The following is a 16135-nucleotide window of genomic DNA, read 5'->3' on the forward strand; positions in this document are numbered from 1 at the left end:
TTTTTTCTTTTTTAAGAATTGAGCTTGTAAACATTAACAGGTTCTTATTCACTGTTGTTCTTGTTTCTCTTCAGCTGTTGACAGTGTTTTGAAGAGAATGACGATTATCGGCGTTATCTTGTCTTTTCGGTCCTTGGCACAGGAAGCACTTAGAGATGTAAGGAATAACTGAATATGTTGTGAATAATTTTCATTGCATTTAATCTAATGGAATGATAGGGCGTATCCTAAATCTTTTGCTATTTAGGAATGACACCTCTTAAAAGGTTGGCATGTGGGTAAAATGGCAATACTTGGTCATAACTGAACTTGGAATTGCAGGTTGGGGGTGGGGGAATCTATTTTTTGTGTATGGTTCAGAGAAATGTTACATTAAAACATACAGGTTTTAGTTTGAGCATGGCTCTCTATGTCTCTTTAGTATGCTTTAAAAGCTTTCGATTCCTTTTGTTTGCAAACAGCTTGATTTTGTGTTTGTTGGGCTTTAATGTCCTGGATCTGAAAAACTAATATGCATCAAATATTTCATGTAAATTAATAAGTCCAGTAAAATAAGCATAGTGTCTAAGTGGTCATTAACATGGGAAGTATTGTTTCTCATTTTGTATGTGTTTGTCTCTCTTAGGTCTTATCCTACCACATTCCTTTCCTTGTAAGTTCCATCGAGGACTTTAAAGATCACATTCCAAGAGAGACTGACATGAAGGTAATGTTTGGCCCAAAGGGTGCTGGAGTCATTTATGGAGCTTAATGAAAATATGCAAGGGGCAAGAGTTTCGTGCTCAGTGTGAAACATCCAAAAACAAAGAACACCCTTTTTTTTTTCCAAAGAGCTAGGCATTTGTGCATCTGCAGCCTCCTAATGCTCTGGGAAAAAACAACCACGGACAGGATAAGCACTGTATGTGCTCACATTTGAGAACTTTCATGGAAGGAATTAAGAACAGAATTTATCAAGTGTTAAAACTTGACTAGGAGATGAAGGGAAGAATCCTGAGCCATTTCATAGTGTGAGCAGTGTAAAAGTGTTTCGAGGGTTCTGTGTACATGTTTGGAGCTGAGTGCATGTAATAGTTACAAGTCTAATTTTGACCTTAAATAGAAAATTCTTGTGAACCCACTGTCTGAAATGCTTGAAAAATAGTTGGCAGCTTAAATAAGATGCCTTGCTTCTGAACGGTAGTACGTTTCCATCCAAAAACCCGTGTCGGTGCATCACGTGGCTGCTGGACGCATACGCAGAGTAGCTGCAGCCTAGCTGGTTTTTGAGGGCCAGAATAGGTTGTTGTTCCTGACCTTGAAAATCACATTTTCCTATTTACTCTTGAGGAAAGAGACTGAAGTTCTGTTGTGTATGAAGATTCACTAAATAAAAAACATCCTTCTTCTTTTTAAAAGAACATTAACAGGACAGTTCAGAGTCCATTGTGGTGGGCCTCACGATTTCAGAAGACACGGTTTAGCAGTCAGTCTGAGTCAGAGGTTGCGTGAAGAGTATGACAAGTTACAGAAACTTCTTGTGTATGCCGTTGCACTCCAAAATACGATCACGTGCTTTTTGAAACTTGAAACGGTGATAAACCAGCCATGAATGTTTGATGTCCCAGAACACATTGGAATTCATACTACAGTAGAGGAATTCTGTGGAAATGCTGTGGAAATTTAACTTTAGGGATGCTGGTTCATGATAAAAATTGTATCAGAATGGTGCAAGTTGCCTTTGCACTTCTCAAGAAAAGCCCTTGTAAAATTCCCACCTGTAGTTACAGAGGAGGCAGTTGATCACCAAAACATCACGTTCCACTGAACTTGTGGAATCGGCACGCAGAACAGATGAGAAGGGAAGTTCACTGCTTACATTACTTGATCTTTTTAGAAAGCATCTTACACCTTCTGATATGAAAGGGGTGCTGAAGAATAGGGTGAGATAAAGGCTGCGGCAGTAATGGTTGAAGAGCATACCCTACCACTGATACTTGTCAGCTGATGATAACATCGTTTTAAGCGTCTCGGTGTATCTCTGAAGACATCACTGAACCTCGTTTGTGTGGGCAGATACAGAAAGCATGGTACTTGCTGCTTCTCTTCTGGAAGTCACTGGAGTAATTTGCGGTCACTGGAATAATTGGATGGCAAAACAGCTACCTACTGCTAAATAAAACCGTGCTGAGGACTGCTCTCTGGCTCGTGCCATGCAGCACTACCTAGTTGCCTCAGCTTCACGTAACGTTTGGCTTTTGGCCGTCTCTGGGTCTGCTGCAGTTCCATGGTGATTCCTAGATACACCTGTGTTGTGTGGGGGTTTTTTTCTGGTTCAAAGTGTCTGAAATAAACGCTTAAGTGCTGTGGAACAGTCCCCCATGCTGGTGTTCACGTGACACCAGCCGTAGCTGTCACGTCTTGCGGTGTGGCGTGATGCCACATAGGCTTTTTTGAGAGTACATAGCTTGCCTGGATAATGCTGGAAGGCTGTGTGTGGAGAAGCCGCCAAACCTGTGTAGTCTTGTCCATAGTGCCTACTGGGAATATTGGGAATTCTGACATGTGCTACCCCGCAGCTCTGCCAGAGCTTTGTCTTGAAAACAGCTTGTAGGGAGCGCCAGAACTGTGCTAGGAGCCTGCTAGCAATTAAGCCCTGTGGACAATCAGCAGCTCATTGTCTGAGCTTTATCCTGGCCTTGTCACATACAGCAGTGCAATTGTAGGCAGGAAAAGCTGCTTTCGGGACAATAAGCCAGCCTTTTTTTTTTTTCTTAAGTGAGGGCATGTCAACAGGCGGATCTATACAAGGCTTTGTACAATGGATTGCAACAGTTGCCCAATTGGAGATATTTTAGGACATAATAATAGTAATTTCCCATGTACAGAATTTACCAAGCAAAGCATAAATAGCATTAAAGCTGTTGATGGAATAAATACTTTCTATGAAATGTTATTTTTATTTTAGTATCTCCAAAACTTATGATTTGGATGACTGGCAAAATGGGGATTTGTTCTCCTTTTGTTTGGTTATTTTTACTATTAAATGGTTGGGATATCTATAGAGGCTTTTTGAAACAAGCTTGCATTTGTTCCACTGTCGCTCCTTAACCAGTTTGTTGTGAACCAGCTCCAGTCCAGAATGCTCTGTAATTCTTTTAATGTAGGACTGTACTCAAGGGAGTATCAGGTGTCCTGCTGACAGCATAGCACTGGGCAAACAACGCTGTGTGCTTTTCATAGCAGAACTTGCCCTCGGGGTAGCCAGGCCGGAGCACACGAATAAGGATAGCCTGCACAATGTCCCCTATGTGCAGCTGACCAACTCCATGTGGGATTTATGGGCAAAGTGTAAAACTTTCCAAATATTAATGGCAGTAAGACACACTGCTAGCATCTTCCGTTGTCCTCTGTGTTTGGTATGAACCTGCCTTTGCAGAGATGCATCTGAACTGCAGCTTCAGATACTTTGCCCAAAATGTAAACTGAGGAAAGAGAAAACAACTACGTTGAACATTTGTTCACTGCAATAAAAGACACAGCCTGGGGCAGGCTGGAAAATGGAATATGTTTCAAGATGCTCTTAGTTCTTCCAAGTGTTAGGGCCACTTAGAGTCTAATTCTTGGCACTTAGAATCACCGGACACTGAATCTGTATCGAATTGGAATGTTGTAAGGTTTCTGCCTTACTGGAATATTTCACCAGATTGTGACTTTTGTCTAGAAATGCAATATTTGCAGATGTTAGTTGATACTTTAGCTATGGTAGAGAAAAATCTGTTAGCTTCTCTTGAACAGTGATGAAAGATGTAGAAACAAGTAATTGGAAGTCAGGATGTTTGCTTTGGAGGTAATGTTGAAAAGTATACAAGCTTTGTTTGGCTTGACAAGAAGAAATGATAATCTAGCACACCAAGTACTGACCCAGCTGCTCAACGTCAGTTAGAAACAAAACAAAAACTTAGAGTCTCTCCATCCTGTTTTAGCCAAGTCTCTGAAATTCCTTAGTGCACCGATTCGAGCATTTTAAACGTGACGGCAAAACCGGGCATCGTCACGCTTACACAAAAAGCGTTCAGTGTTGTCTTTTTGTTGTGATTGTCTTTCTTCTGGTCCTCAGGTGGCAATGAATGTATATGAGCTGTCATCAGCTGCTGGATTGCCTTGTGAGATTGATCCTGCCTTGGTCGTAGCACTGTCTTCCCAAAAGTCAGGTGAGAAGTTACAACTCAAAAAAACATAAGGTAGGAGGAGTTAAAAACACCCCACAACCCACACTAGGGGTAGCAAAAAAAATAAATGCACCCAGGTATGGAAGTGTTTAAAGTGCTAGGAGGAGACTTTCATCTCTTGGGTCCTTTTTATTCCTTCAATGAACTCCATAAATAGTGTAAGAACATGAATTATTTGTGCCAGCTGCCTACTGATGTGTTAGCTTGAGAATCTTTTCGACCACGTGTGAGTTATCTTGGTGACCTAGAAAAGAATAACGAGTGTATGTTGAAAGGGGTTAATAGCTATTGGTGAAAGCTCCTGTAATTTAAGGACAGTGCAAATAGGACTGTCTTGTGAACAACTGTGGACACGATCAGTTGTCTTGTACAGAGCTCTGACAAATCCCTGTCACACGAGAAGGTGTTGGGAGCGGAAATGCCAACTAAATGCACTTCATGAATTCCACAACATGGTGTTACCGGTGTGTTACACAAGTGTTAACACCGAGCTTACAAGGGGAAACGAGCTAAAATAAGCACGTTAATGTTCTGACATGTGTAGTGCTTCCTCTTACTTGTTTTAAAGCACCAATGCTGAAGCTTTTCAGTTTTGTTTACTCTGGCAGGTGCGAAGGCATGAGTTAAGATTTTTAAGTGCTTTTTGACAGTCTTCAGGGTTTTTTTTTCCCCCTATCTTCCTTACTGAGCACTTTATTGCTTTTTATTTTGTGTAATGCATAGTTAATGTTACAATCAGATTGTGATTATTTTAAATACTACCTGTAGTAGTTATTTTGGGAGGGGAAAATACAGCTAATTCCAAGTGGCATTTGGATATTCCTACTTAAGTGTCAAGCACAGTTTCTTTGTGCACCTTAAAATAAGATCGGTTTGGTTTGTATCCATTATATGTATCATATGTGTAGGTGTATCTTTGAAAGATAGCCAGCATCTGAAATGGCATTTAAAATAGGATCTTTTCACTGTGGTGCAGCCGTGAAATGTTGAAGCTGGGTCAGTAAGACAGGGAATTTCAGTATATTTTCCTGTTTGGTTAGGATCTTGTATTTTGATTCTTACTTTTGCAGTTTGAAGTATTTTGCTTTTAGTAATTCAGTTTATACAAATGTAAGGACTGTATTTCCCAAAAAGGTTGACCCTTTTTTTAAACCGATCTTATGCTAATATCTGTTGATGCTGCTGTTCTTGAAAACACAAGGTTTCAGTGTGAGAAGCTCTCTTCGCCTCAGAGCAATAACTGCATTTACACCAGCGTGTAAAAGTGCTATTCTGCTCAGCGTATTAAGGTCTTAGTTACTAAACGGTTAGAAGTGATAGGGTGGCAGTGGCTTGCCTTCATTCTTGTAGATAACAAACTGGTACTCCTGAAACTCTGCCCTGTGTCTTTTGGGGAGACTGCCTAATATTCCTCCTTTCACAATACGTACCTTGAGTTTGTTGTTGACAAGTTTAAATTTCAGTTCGGCCAAACACTTCATATTCTAAACTACCTGCAGTTCAAAGGCAATACTTCAAGATGACTTCTTTAATTCAAGGACTTTGTTTTTGTTTTTAGAAAACATTAGTCCAGAAGAAGAGTATAAAATCGCTTGCCTCCTCATGGTCTTCGTGGCAGTCTCCTTGCCGACTCTGGCGAGTAATGTGATGTCTCAGTATAGCCCGGCCATTGAAGGTAAGGTACAGTCAGCTAAGTGTGTGCTGTGAATGCCTTCTCCATAGGACTCCTGCTAGTTTCTTGAATACTTTTGCTTTAAATGTTTACTTACATTTTCTAGTGAAGAAAACTTAAAAATCAGTTAGCGCTCCTCCAGAAAAGTTCTTCTGAAAGTTACTTTAAGAAGCATTTACTTAACTCTCATTTGAGATAACTTTCTGTGAAAAAATAAGTCTTCCAGTTGAGATTTTAAGAAAAGTTCAGATACTGTAGGGGGCAATCACGTCCTAATATGTGGAATTGCTACATTAAATACAGTGAGGCTTAATATATAATAGTATAGATGTTTTACGAATCTTTACGTTGGCTTTGGGCCGCTCATACAAGGTGTCTTTTCTATATTTAATACCCTGTTCATATTACTAAGCATAAAATGTTAAAAACAGAATCTGGAAGGTGTGAGCTGTGAACAGAATTACATCCTACACAGTAGGTCAACTTTCTTATTTAGGAAAAAAAAAAAAATCTTTGCCTCAAGGAAATTCTTTGCATGTAATCCACAAAAAAAGTCCTCTTTCAGACAAAATTAAGTTGAGAAGAAGAATGATAAAGCTGTTCCAAGACATACAAAAGTCACCTTTCAGCTGTTCAAGCTATTTCCTTTGTGATGTGTAGCATGGCTTATATAAAAGACCATGTTTATTCTGCATCCATTTACTGGGTACAGTGTGTTTTTTCTATTTCATTTTTTTTAAAGTTACCTTATTTTTACTTCAGTTAAAATTCAGCTCACAAAGAACATCTAAACTGACTTGGGAAATTTTAGGGTACCAGGAAAAGACAAAAAGCTCTGAAAGCGTACTATATCACTTAGCGTGGTATGCAAATCACATTTTTTGAGAGACCCAAATTAATTAACATTTTCTTCAGTTTTGAGAGATTTGTTAGCTCTAGTTTAACTTCAGACATAGTGTAGCCTTTCACCAGCAGTGAAAAAGTTGGATAAATCTGATGCAATGAGTAGAACTTGAACATTGATTTGAAAAGTTAGGAGTTTTAGAGGTAACAGCTTTTTCTGATGCAAGCAATGGGTAACCCACGGAGTTGTTTCATGTTATCTGCACTCTCATAGTATTTCTATACTGTGATATACTATGATAGGACATTGGGTAACGGGTTTAAATTGAAAGTGGAAGGGTTTAGATTGGATATCAGGAAGAAGTTCTTCCCGGAGAGGGTGGGGAGGCGCTGGGACAGGTTGCCCAGAGAAGCTGTGGATGCCCCATCCCTGGAAGTGTCCAAGGCCAGGCTGGATGAGGCTTGGAGCAACCTGGTCTTGTGGAGGGTGTCCCTGCCTATGGCAAGGGGTTTGGAACTGGATGAGCTTTAAGGTCCCTTCCAACCCAAACCAGTCTGTGATTCTATGATTCTACCACTTTTTGTGAGCATTTTCAAAGTCACGACAGCTGAGTGAGAAACTCAGAATACAGGCAAGGGCAGGGAATATCAAATGTGATTGGTGAGGGGCACAGGTAGAAACTTGCCTGTTCAAGGGCAATCGGGTTGATTCTCTTACGTCAGTCCAAATGAACTTGTGTGTTTAAGACCACATCTCTTAAATATTACTTATTCATGGTTTCATAAGAGAAATCCTCTGGAAGCATTTTCTGCTCCCGGTTTCTCCTTTGAAACCATCTTACCACTGTAGAGTTTCAGAACTTAATACAGCCTGCCAGGGGAACAGTACTACAAGTTTTAAACAGTGATTATATTTTCCCGTTCACCCCTTTGCAGATTTATTTCTAAGAATATGAGTCGGGCTAGCTAGAGTTTCTCCAGCAGGTTAAAGCTCATGCAGGTTGCCTTCCCCAAACTCCGCTCTCTTCCAAGGACCCTCTTTATTCCTCAGGTTCTTAGCAGTCTGAAACAACAGATAATTCATATCTTCTGCCTGTTTTCTATCATGTAGCTTAAATACTCCAGTTTCTGTGATTTCATTTACATTCAGGAACTCTTAACATGAAGTCAGAGAAAGCCAATTTCAAAGTGGGTTCTTTAAGTACAGTGAACAAGATGTCATAAAACTATGACTGGAGACAAGTTACATCAGGAACTCAAAGCCCGTATTAAGACTTGCTACTGATTTTATGAGATGTGGCCTCTGTATTATGTAATTCTTTACTGAGTGGGCTCTTTTTTTATTGGGAGGAAAAGTCTGGCAAAGGAATATATAAAACCTGTTCACTCTACAAAAATAACTGAACAAACAGACCTTGTCAGTCCTGCCTTTCTTGCAAAATATTTCTGCCCTTATTGTAGAACATCTGGCTTTAGACACTTAATATAGATGCTGTTTCCAGAATGAGAACTTAATAAATGCTGCTTTTTATGAAGTAAATTGCCTGCACAAATCCTGAATTTATCCACCAGTGTGTCACAGATTTGAAGGTGTTTCAGCTTTCTAATCTGGCAAGACATACCTCCCAAATACAGACGGTTCTTGGGCAGCTTTAGCAATGCCTGCATTCTCTCTGTCTACTTCAGGAGCAAGCCTGTTCCTTACACTAGCTCCAGATAAAGGCTGACTCTAACAGACCCTTGCTTTTGTTCCCAGTAAAAAATCTGAGCTGCTAGTCAAATACCAGGCTAGAGGAGTAATTTGTCATCTGGAGGCTAGAACAGAACACTTGTCTGCAAGAAATACAGCCTTTTCCACATACTTGAAACCCGTCGCAGGTTGGAAGGCAACAGTTTGTCAGCTGAATTCCCTTGCTGATGCTTTGTCTGCAGCCTGAGACATAAAAATGAAGTCACTTCAAAAAATCAAGGCACTTAAAAAAAATACAAACAAATCAGAATTAAGAAGAACAGATGTTCTTGACTGATATTCAAGGAAAGTGGTGATCTGTTCTTTTTTTAGGCTCGCCTGCTCATGCAGCAGTATTTAAATAAAAGATAGGGGACGGAGTAGGAGGATCAACTTGGGGGGGGGTGGGCGCGGGGCTGCTGGTGGAGATCCACAGGGATCTTTTCTGGGACCTACATGTTCACAGACCACCCAGACAGAGGGTGGAGAGTGGGTTGTGCAAACTTTTGTATCACATGAAGTTATTGAGGATATTAGAGGAGTAAAGAGCTGCAGATAGAAACTATGACACTGTGTAATTGTGCAATAAAACTATAGATAAAATTCACTTTAAGTAACAATCGTGATATGCATGGGGAAAAAAATTACTTTTTCTCATGTGGAGTGATGGGCTCTAGCTGACCTTGTTCTTCAGGCATGAGTTGATAAACAACTAAATGAAAAAATGAGCTTAGTGCTCAGCAGTGGTCAAAAAGAATTGGTAAAAATCAGTAGTGTTTGCCTGCTTTTGTATGCTTCTTAACTCCTTCAGTGACCTCCTCCTTTACATATGGCAGAGCTTTCCCAAGATATTTGCCCCTGTGTCTATTAATTTTGTTTAAACGTGGTAGAATTGACTTAATTTGCCTAATCAGAAGACTAGAGCACCTCTCTTATGAAAAAAGGATGAGAGAGTTGGGCTTGTTCAGCCTGGAGGAGGCTCTGGGAAGACCTTAATGCACCTTTCAGTACCTGAAGGGGCTACAAGGGAGCTGGGGGGGACTTTTCCCAAGGGCCTGTAGTGACAGGACAAGGGGTAACGGGGTTAAATTGAAAGTGGGGAGGGTTAGATTGGATATCAGGAAGAAGTTCTTCCCAGAGAGGGGGGGGAGGCACTGGGACAGATTGCCCAGAGAAGCTGTGGATGCCCCATCCCTGGAAGTGTCCAAGGCCAGGCTGGATGAGGCTTGGAGCAACCTGGTCTCGTGGAAGGGGTCCCTGCCCGTGGCAGAGGGGTTGGAACTAGATGAGCTTTAAGGTCCCTTCCAACCTAAACCAGTCTGTGATTCTGTGCAGAGGTACCAGGCTTACTGAGGAGCAGTTGTTCTGTCCTCTGAAAGCTGGTGTTATTTAATCACCTTCCAGGCTTCTGAAGCCCAGGTGAATTTTAGGCAAAATGTTGCATACAGCAGTTAGCAGTTTGGCAGCTTTGTCTTGAGATCCTGTAGATCTCTTGGCTCTCTGGGCATGAGGGGAGAAAAATAGCCAATTTAGCTTGAAAAAGTTCGCTTGCACATGTGTCTTTAGCCTAGTCAAGGGGTAATACTCTCAAGTTTCATAGCCAAATAAACTTCCAATACATTATTTTTCCTTCTTTCTAAAAGCCACAGGGATTTTTATCAGGTGGTTGTGACCGTTGCAGCATTCAGGAGGGAGATGTACTTCTGGTGGCTTTCCTCATCTCCATCGTGACAAGTCTTTGCTCTTTGGCGATACTTCCCAAAGACTCCCGTTGTCTTCAAACACGATGATCTGTATGTGTTTTTGTTTAGGGCATTGCAACAACATTCATTGCTTGGCGAAAGCGATCAACCAGATTGCTGCAGCTTTATTTACCATCCACAAGGGAAGCATTGAAGACCGTCTTAAGGAATTTTTGGCCGTATGTATAACTTCATTTCTTGAGCTAGCTCTGCTAAAAAGGGGAACTCTCACCCCCTAAAGCCCCTCAATCAGCTTTTATGCAGAGGGTAGTTTGTACCGCGTGAGCATTATCAGTGTGTTTGCTGTTGCAGCTGCAATCAGCCATGAGTGATCTTAAGGACAAGGGCATACTATAAAGACTTAGATTAACATGGATGAGTATTGATTAACCAACATTTATTCCAGTAGCAATATTGCTTCGTAATGCTTGTAATATTTATTTTCCTGCAATTATAGATTGCAGAGAAACTAAAGTTACTCTATACTACAGTGTTTATTTTGATTAAGAGAAAATCAGGTGTGGGTAAGTTACTTTTTGAAGTCTAGCAATAGGTTAAAATTTGTATCTTAAGAAGAAAACTACGTGTGGACTTCAGGACATATTTTCAGATTTGGGTGGAAAATGTAGTATTAATTTGGGATGCAGTTGATTTCATATAAGTCTGGGTTTAGTGCACAAGAGAGAAAAGCATATTGTTAATACCAGTCTATATGTAGGTTAAATTGAATAGTAGTCCGTTAGCAACAGTCAACTCGGTGTGATGTTGGAAAGAAACAGCAGCAAATTAGTACAAGTGTCATAATGTATTACATTTCAGTATAATCTTTAATATTTTAGCACACACCATCTCTTCAGTTGTGTGGCCCGTGACTGGAAAAAGAACTGTGCAATGCATATAAAAATCAAGGTTCTGTCTAGCAGGCTCTTTCCCATGATGTGTTGGACCCTTAAGTTTATTTTACTTTTTCAAAGAAGGTAAATCCAGAGCAGCTTTTGAGTTGTGCCCTCTGACGTGTCCGCTCTTCTTAAACGGGAGCTGATAGTGGTATGTTGCAGGAATATTTGGGGAGAGGAATTTTTATGCTTCAGAGTAGGTTGAAGATCAAAGGTTCTGAAATCCTTAGCAATACTTAGAAAAAAAAAGCCCTTAGGTGGTGGTGATGCACTTTTAGTACATTTTGGTGTGCTGCCCGGGTGGAAATAGAATTTTTAAAGCAGCTCTTCATTAGCTAATACTTGAGGGGAAACGAAAGGCTAAAACAGCAGCTTCACGTAAATTTTTAAGAATTCCTACTGCTTTTAAATTATTTTTGCTGTTGGCCTTCAATATGAAAAAGCATCTCTTCTCTCCCTCTCCCCCTTATCTTAGGTGCCTCACACGTGTATGAGGGTGGGATAATGGTAACTTTCTGTAACGGAAAGTCCACAGAATCAGTTTTTCTTTCCTTTTTTTCCCCTTAAAAAGACCTTTCATTTCTGGAGGTTCATTGCATTTTGTAAAGCAGGAAAAAACCTTTGGCCATTGACCTTGTCTAATGCAACTGCTGGCTGTAAAAGATGAAAGAGAAATGGTTGTGTCAAGTAGCACATGTTTGACAAGTGAAGGAAACCAGTATAGTTTCATGTGATAAAAACATTTTAGGTATGAGGTTTGCATTTTTTCAGTGTTTACGAACTGGTTGCAGACCACTGCTTTCACTGCACAGACCACGGCTTGGTGGTTCAGATACTTTGATAATCTTTCCTTTCTAACACCTCTTCGTATGTCACTTACTGTTAGTCCAAAAGGAAAATACTTCTCTTAAGAAGAAAATGTGCTGCTGGGGATGATCTGCTTTTCTGTCAAAGTTAATTAAATACAGATAAAACTTAGTATTTTAACATCAGTTATTTAATACTGATGTGTATGTGCTGAGATTATTTTGCAGTTCGCACGTTGATGTTATATTACAAATCGATTAATGACAGATTTTTTTTTCAAAAGGAATCTTATTTTAGATTTTAAAGTTAACATTTTAAGTTAAAATCCCATTTCTGGTAAACACAGTTTGGGCACATGGCTCTTGGTTGGTGTGAGGGGCATAAATGATGATCTGAAAGTTGAAAAGGAGTTTTTTGCAAATTCCTGTAAGGCGTGAAAACATCAGTGCATCTGCAAATTAAGTATTTTACTGTGTTCTGTCATCCTGAGCTTGTAAATACCGGAGTACGTGTTACAGGTTTCTTGAATATCTTTTAAAACTAGTTTTGTAGGGTTGCTCATGGTCTAATAAAATGTTACTCATTTACATTGAGGGTGGTATTTCTTTACTTAAAAAGTTTAGGAAGTAAAACTTAATTTGTCCTTCTGTTGCAAAATGGGTGTAACTTCAAACAATGAAAGCTCTAATCACTTTCAGTCTTACCAAAGCGAAGTAAGTTTATGTGTGGTTTGAGAAAGAGACAGAAAGTGAGATTTTTGATCCCATGGAAGCTCTGAATTTCAGTAGGCTTTATAATGGCCAACCAGTGATGACCACCAGAAGTTCTTTGCAGTAAGTTAATTCACTTTTTGTATTAAAATAGCACATATTTCTTATTAAACACTGCTAGAAATAAACAGAAATGGCTCACCGAGACTGAAGCCCAGCGATGGTTTGTGTGTTGAGGGTTACTTACTTTCCTTCGTAGTTACTAGTACACTGCAGTGCCTGTTGGCTGGGACATTGGTTTCTTCAGAAAGGTTTGGGGGGTGTGTATAGCCAGATAGCAGAAGTCAATCAACTTCTTGATTTTGTTTCACTTACTGCTTTGAAATTCTTGGGTTTTGTGTAGCTTGCATCGTCTAGTCTGCTGAAAATTGGCCAGGAGACGGACAAAACTACTACAAGGAACAGAGAATCTGTCTACCTACTACTAGACATGGTAAGCTTTTGTCTATTTTACATGTTGCTAACTTCAGAAACGGGCTCCGCATCGCGTCAAGGGGTTTTGGGTGTTACCTTGTGTGTTTCAGCTCATCACCCAGTGGAAAATAATGTTTTATGTCATTCTTCCTGGCATGCTAATGTTGGAAATGAAATTTTTTCATTCCCCCAACACACAGACATATTTTTAAGCATCATCCTTTGTTGCCTAGAACATCGTATCACATTGTTCAGGTCATTTTCGTTGAAGATTTAGTACGTCCAGTATTAAAATCAAATTTCACATGGAAGCAGCACTGTTCAGAGTAGGGTGAGGGAAATCCTCTCTGCTCAGAGGTTTTCCTTTTGGTATTCTGTATCTTTCAGAAGTGGCAGGAGTGCTATAGGTGACTATATATCTAGGAAGGCGAAATTGCTGGCTTTGTGACTATAGCAACGTGTTTCTCCCCAACGTTTAAACTTTGTATTACTTCGTTCTGCTCTGAAACACGTGAGTGGTGGTGTGGTGCGGACCAGAAGTTATCTCCGTGCAATAGATTAGCAGAAGGTGTTCTGCAAAACGCCGCGTTTCTGGTATTTTTCAGATTGTGCAGGAGTCTCCGTTCCTGACAATGGATCTCTTGGAGTCTTGTTTCCCTTACGTCTTGCTGAGAAACGCGTACCATGCCGTCTACAAGCAAAGCGTCACATCCTCTGCCTAAGTAGCTACTTACTGGAGATAAGACATAGCACGCATCTTTGTGGCCTCAGTTCTATCTGTAAACTGTGGAGCTGTTTTACTTTATGGCCTGATGAACAGTTTTGTGGATTATAAACTTTTTCCATAAAGTTGTATTTCTGATCAGTGGTTTCTTAATATGGTTGTACTACAATATAAGCTTGGTTGATTTTTAGGTTGCACATTCATGGAAAATCTTTTTTTCCTCATTTCTTCTTTTTTATTTTTTTTATTTTAGAACATCGGTTATGTTTAAAAAAATAGTTCTGCTATATGTTTTTTGATATTGACCATGCAAAACAAAAATTGCTTGTTTATTTCCCAGAAGAAAAATGTATTTAGTGATTATTTTAGATAGTGTAGCTTTCATCTGTGTGTAAATTATTTCATATAGGGAGAGTTATAATCTTGTACCTATTGTTCTTATTGAAAAAAAAAAAATCTTGGATGTGCATTTCTGTGAAGTAATTACAGCATTTCTAGTTTTATTTTGAAATATTCACCAATCTACGTACTATGACACTATCTGACATTAAAAATGTTATAGGACTGCTTATCCTTCAGACAGCCATCCTCTCCCGATACTCTTAAACAACAGCAAGTGGTGTTGTTTGTATAAAGCATAGTGGAAATTTTTTTTAAACTAACTTCTGTGGTGCCCTGTTGGCATTAACACTACCATTGTACCCTGCTGTATAATAAACACTCTTACACATTTATCACATGTTGATAAAATGTTAGCCCTTAACCACTTTTTATATGTTTTAAATTTTTGAAATTCAAGTGTACCTTCCATAACATACAATAAACACTAGACTATATTATCTGTAGGTGAATTATTTTTAATATAAATGTTATCCTAGTATTTTAAGGTTAAACTGTGCTGTTGTGCATTGATTTACATCTCACAGTTCATTAAATATCAATCCTTAGAGCTTTTATGTGAAGACTTCTTTTAATCCTTCACCTTTTGGCTTCTGCGATAGTGAATCTTGTAAAAAGTTGGAAGAAGGAATTAAAAACAATGTAAAAAGTGTCAGTTTAGTGCCATTATCCTTTAAATCTTAATTTTACATAATAAAGCGAGACAGGCGTTTATGTAGTACACAGCAATGCCAGTTGTACCCGTAGAAATAAGTGTATTGTTAAAGTCTAAAACTGGAAATAATCATAAAACAGGAGAGTGTTGCTAAATCCGTAACATCAGACATTACTGAGACAGATGTATAATAGGCCTCTTTTTTTTGTCGATCGGGCAAATTGGCATGCAGGACAGCGTTGGCTCATTTAGCCTGAAAGCTGACCAGATGGTTGCGCTCTTTCATCCACAGCGTATAAAAGCTGTGTGTTTCTCGACGGGCTCTGGACATTGTATAGAGCCCCTGTTCTCCGTGCGACTTCGCTGCCCGCTGCTAACTTCTTCTATTATGAAAGAGCTGTTGTGTGCTCGGTTACAATAGCTTCCTCTGTCCAGAGGAGAAAAGTACTGGAATAAAATTGTCCTAAGGAAGGAAGACAGTACGTCTATATTTTTCCTAATTACGCATTTTATGTTATAACCATGGAGCTGTTTTTAAATTGATAATTTAGTACCATGACGAGGAAGTCTTGTTCATAAAGAAGTTAGGTTGAATGGGAGACTTAAGAGTTCTATTCTGTAATATTTATAATCTATGACGTTCAAATGTCTTGATTTTAATTATGATTTTGATTGTAACGTAGCTTTTTTGTGGAAAAATAATGCCTGTTTTCAAGACTGCCTCTTGAAAAACTCAAGTTTAAGAAATAACCTATTTTGTGTCCTTAATCTTTTGAAGTACAAAGCAGTGGTATTTGGTGGTTTGCCTCGGATCCCTGGCAGCTTTCCGCCGGCTGAGGTGTTCCTGACCTAGGCCTAGGAAACAGGAAACTGCTGACAAAGAGACGACGAGCGCAGTACCTCTGCAAGACGCTGCTGCCGGCGCAGTGGGATTAGGCCTAGGCGTGAACCTTTGGGGCTCGGCCGTTCCTGCGGGAGCCCTTCCGCCGTCGCGCTGCCCTCTGGCGCACACGATTCCGTCGGAACTAGCCTTCCTGCACGCACTCGGAGCGAGCTCAGCACCAAACCCAAGAACAGGGAATCTGGGGAAGAAGTGTCGGCTCATCCGTGTATGGGCTGGGTCTGGGAGGGGTTTTGGCCGGGGGGTGGGAGGGTGCCCTTGTTTTGTTCTTGCTTGCTGTATTTCTACCATTTCTTGTTTCAGCTGAGCTGCCACAAAGCTGTTTAGGGTTCAGCTTGCCGGTGGAAGGCAGAGCATGTCGAGCGTAGTCCT

The 16135-nt window shown here is 40.0% G+C and overlaps 1 protein-coding gene across 1 annotated transcript in view; it reads left to right on the plus strand.

Moving 5' to 3' along the window:
• NCKAP1 (NCK-associated protein 1) overlaps positions 1–14862 on the plus strand; it is a gene marked incomplete at its 5' end in the record, with an annotated part of 37824 nt that extends 22962 nt beyond the window's left edge. The window contains 7 exons of the mRNA XM_010155395.1: positions 75–157; positions 626–706; positions 4100–4193; positions 5770–5886; positions 10267–10376; positions 13014–13103; positions 13690–14862. Of these exons, the coding sequence (XP_010153697.1) occupies positions 75–157; positions 626–706; positions 4100–4193; positions 5770–5886; positions 10267–10376; positions 13014–13103; positions 13690–13806 (692 nt within the window). The remainder of the gene's footprint in view (positions 1–74; positions 158–625; positions 707–4099; positions 4194–5769; positions 5887–10266; positions 10377–13013; positions 13104–13689) is intronic.
• Positions 14863–16135: the final 1273 nt, after the last annotated feature.

Source organism: Eurypyga helias, unplaced genomic scaffold, assembly GCF_000690775.1.
Source record: "Eurypyga helias isolate BGI_N326 unplaced genomic scaffold, ASM69077v1 scaffold27227, whole genome shotgun sequence".
Taxonomy (NCBI): Eukaryota; Metazoa; Chordata; class Aves; order Eurypygiformes; family Eurypygidae; genus Eurypyga; species Eurypyga helias.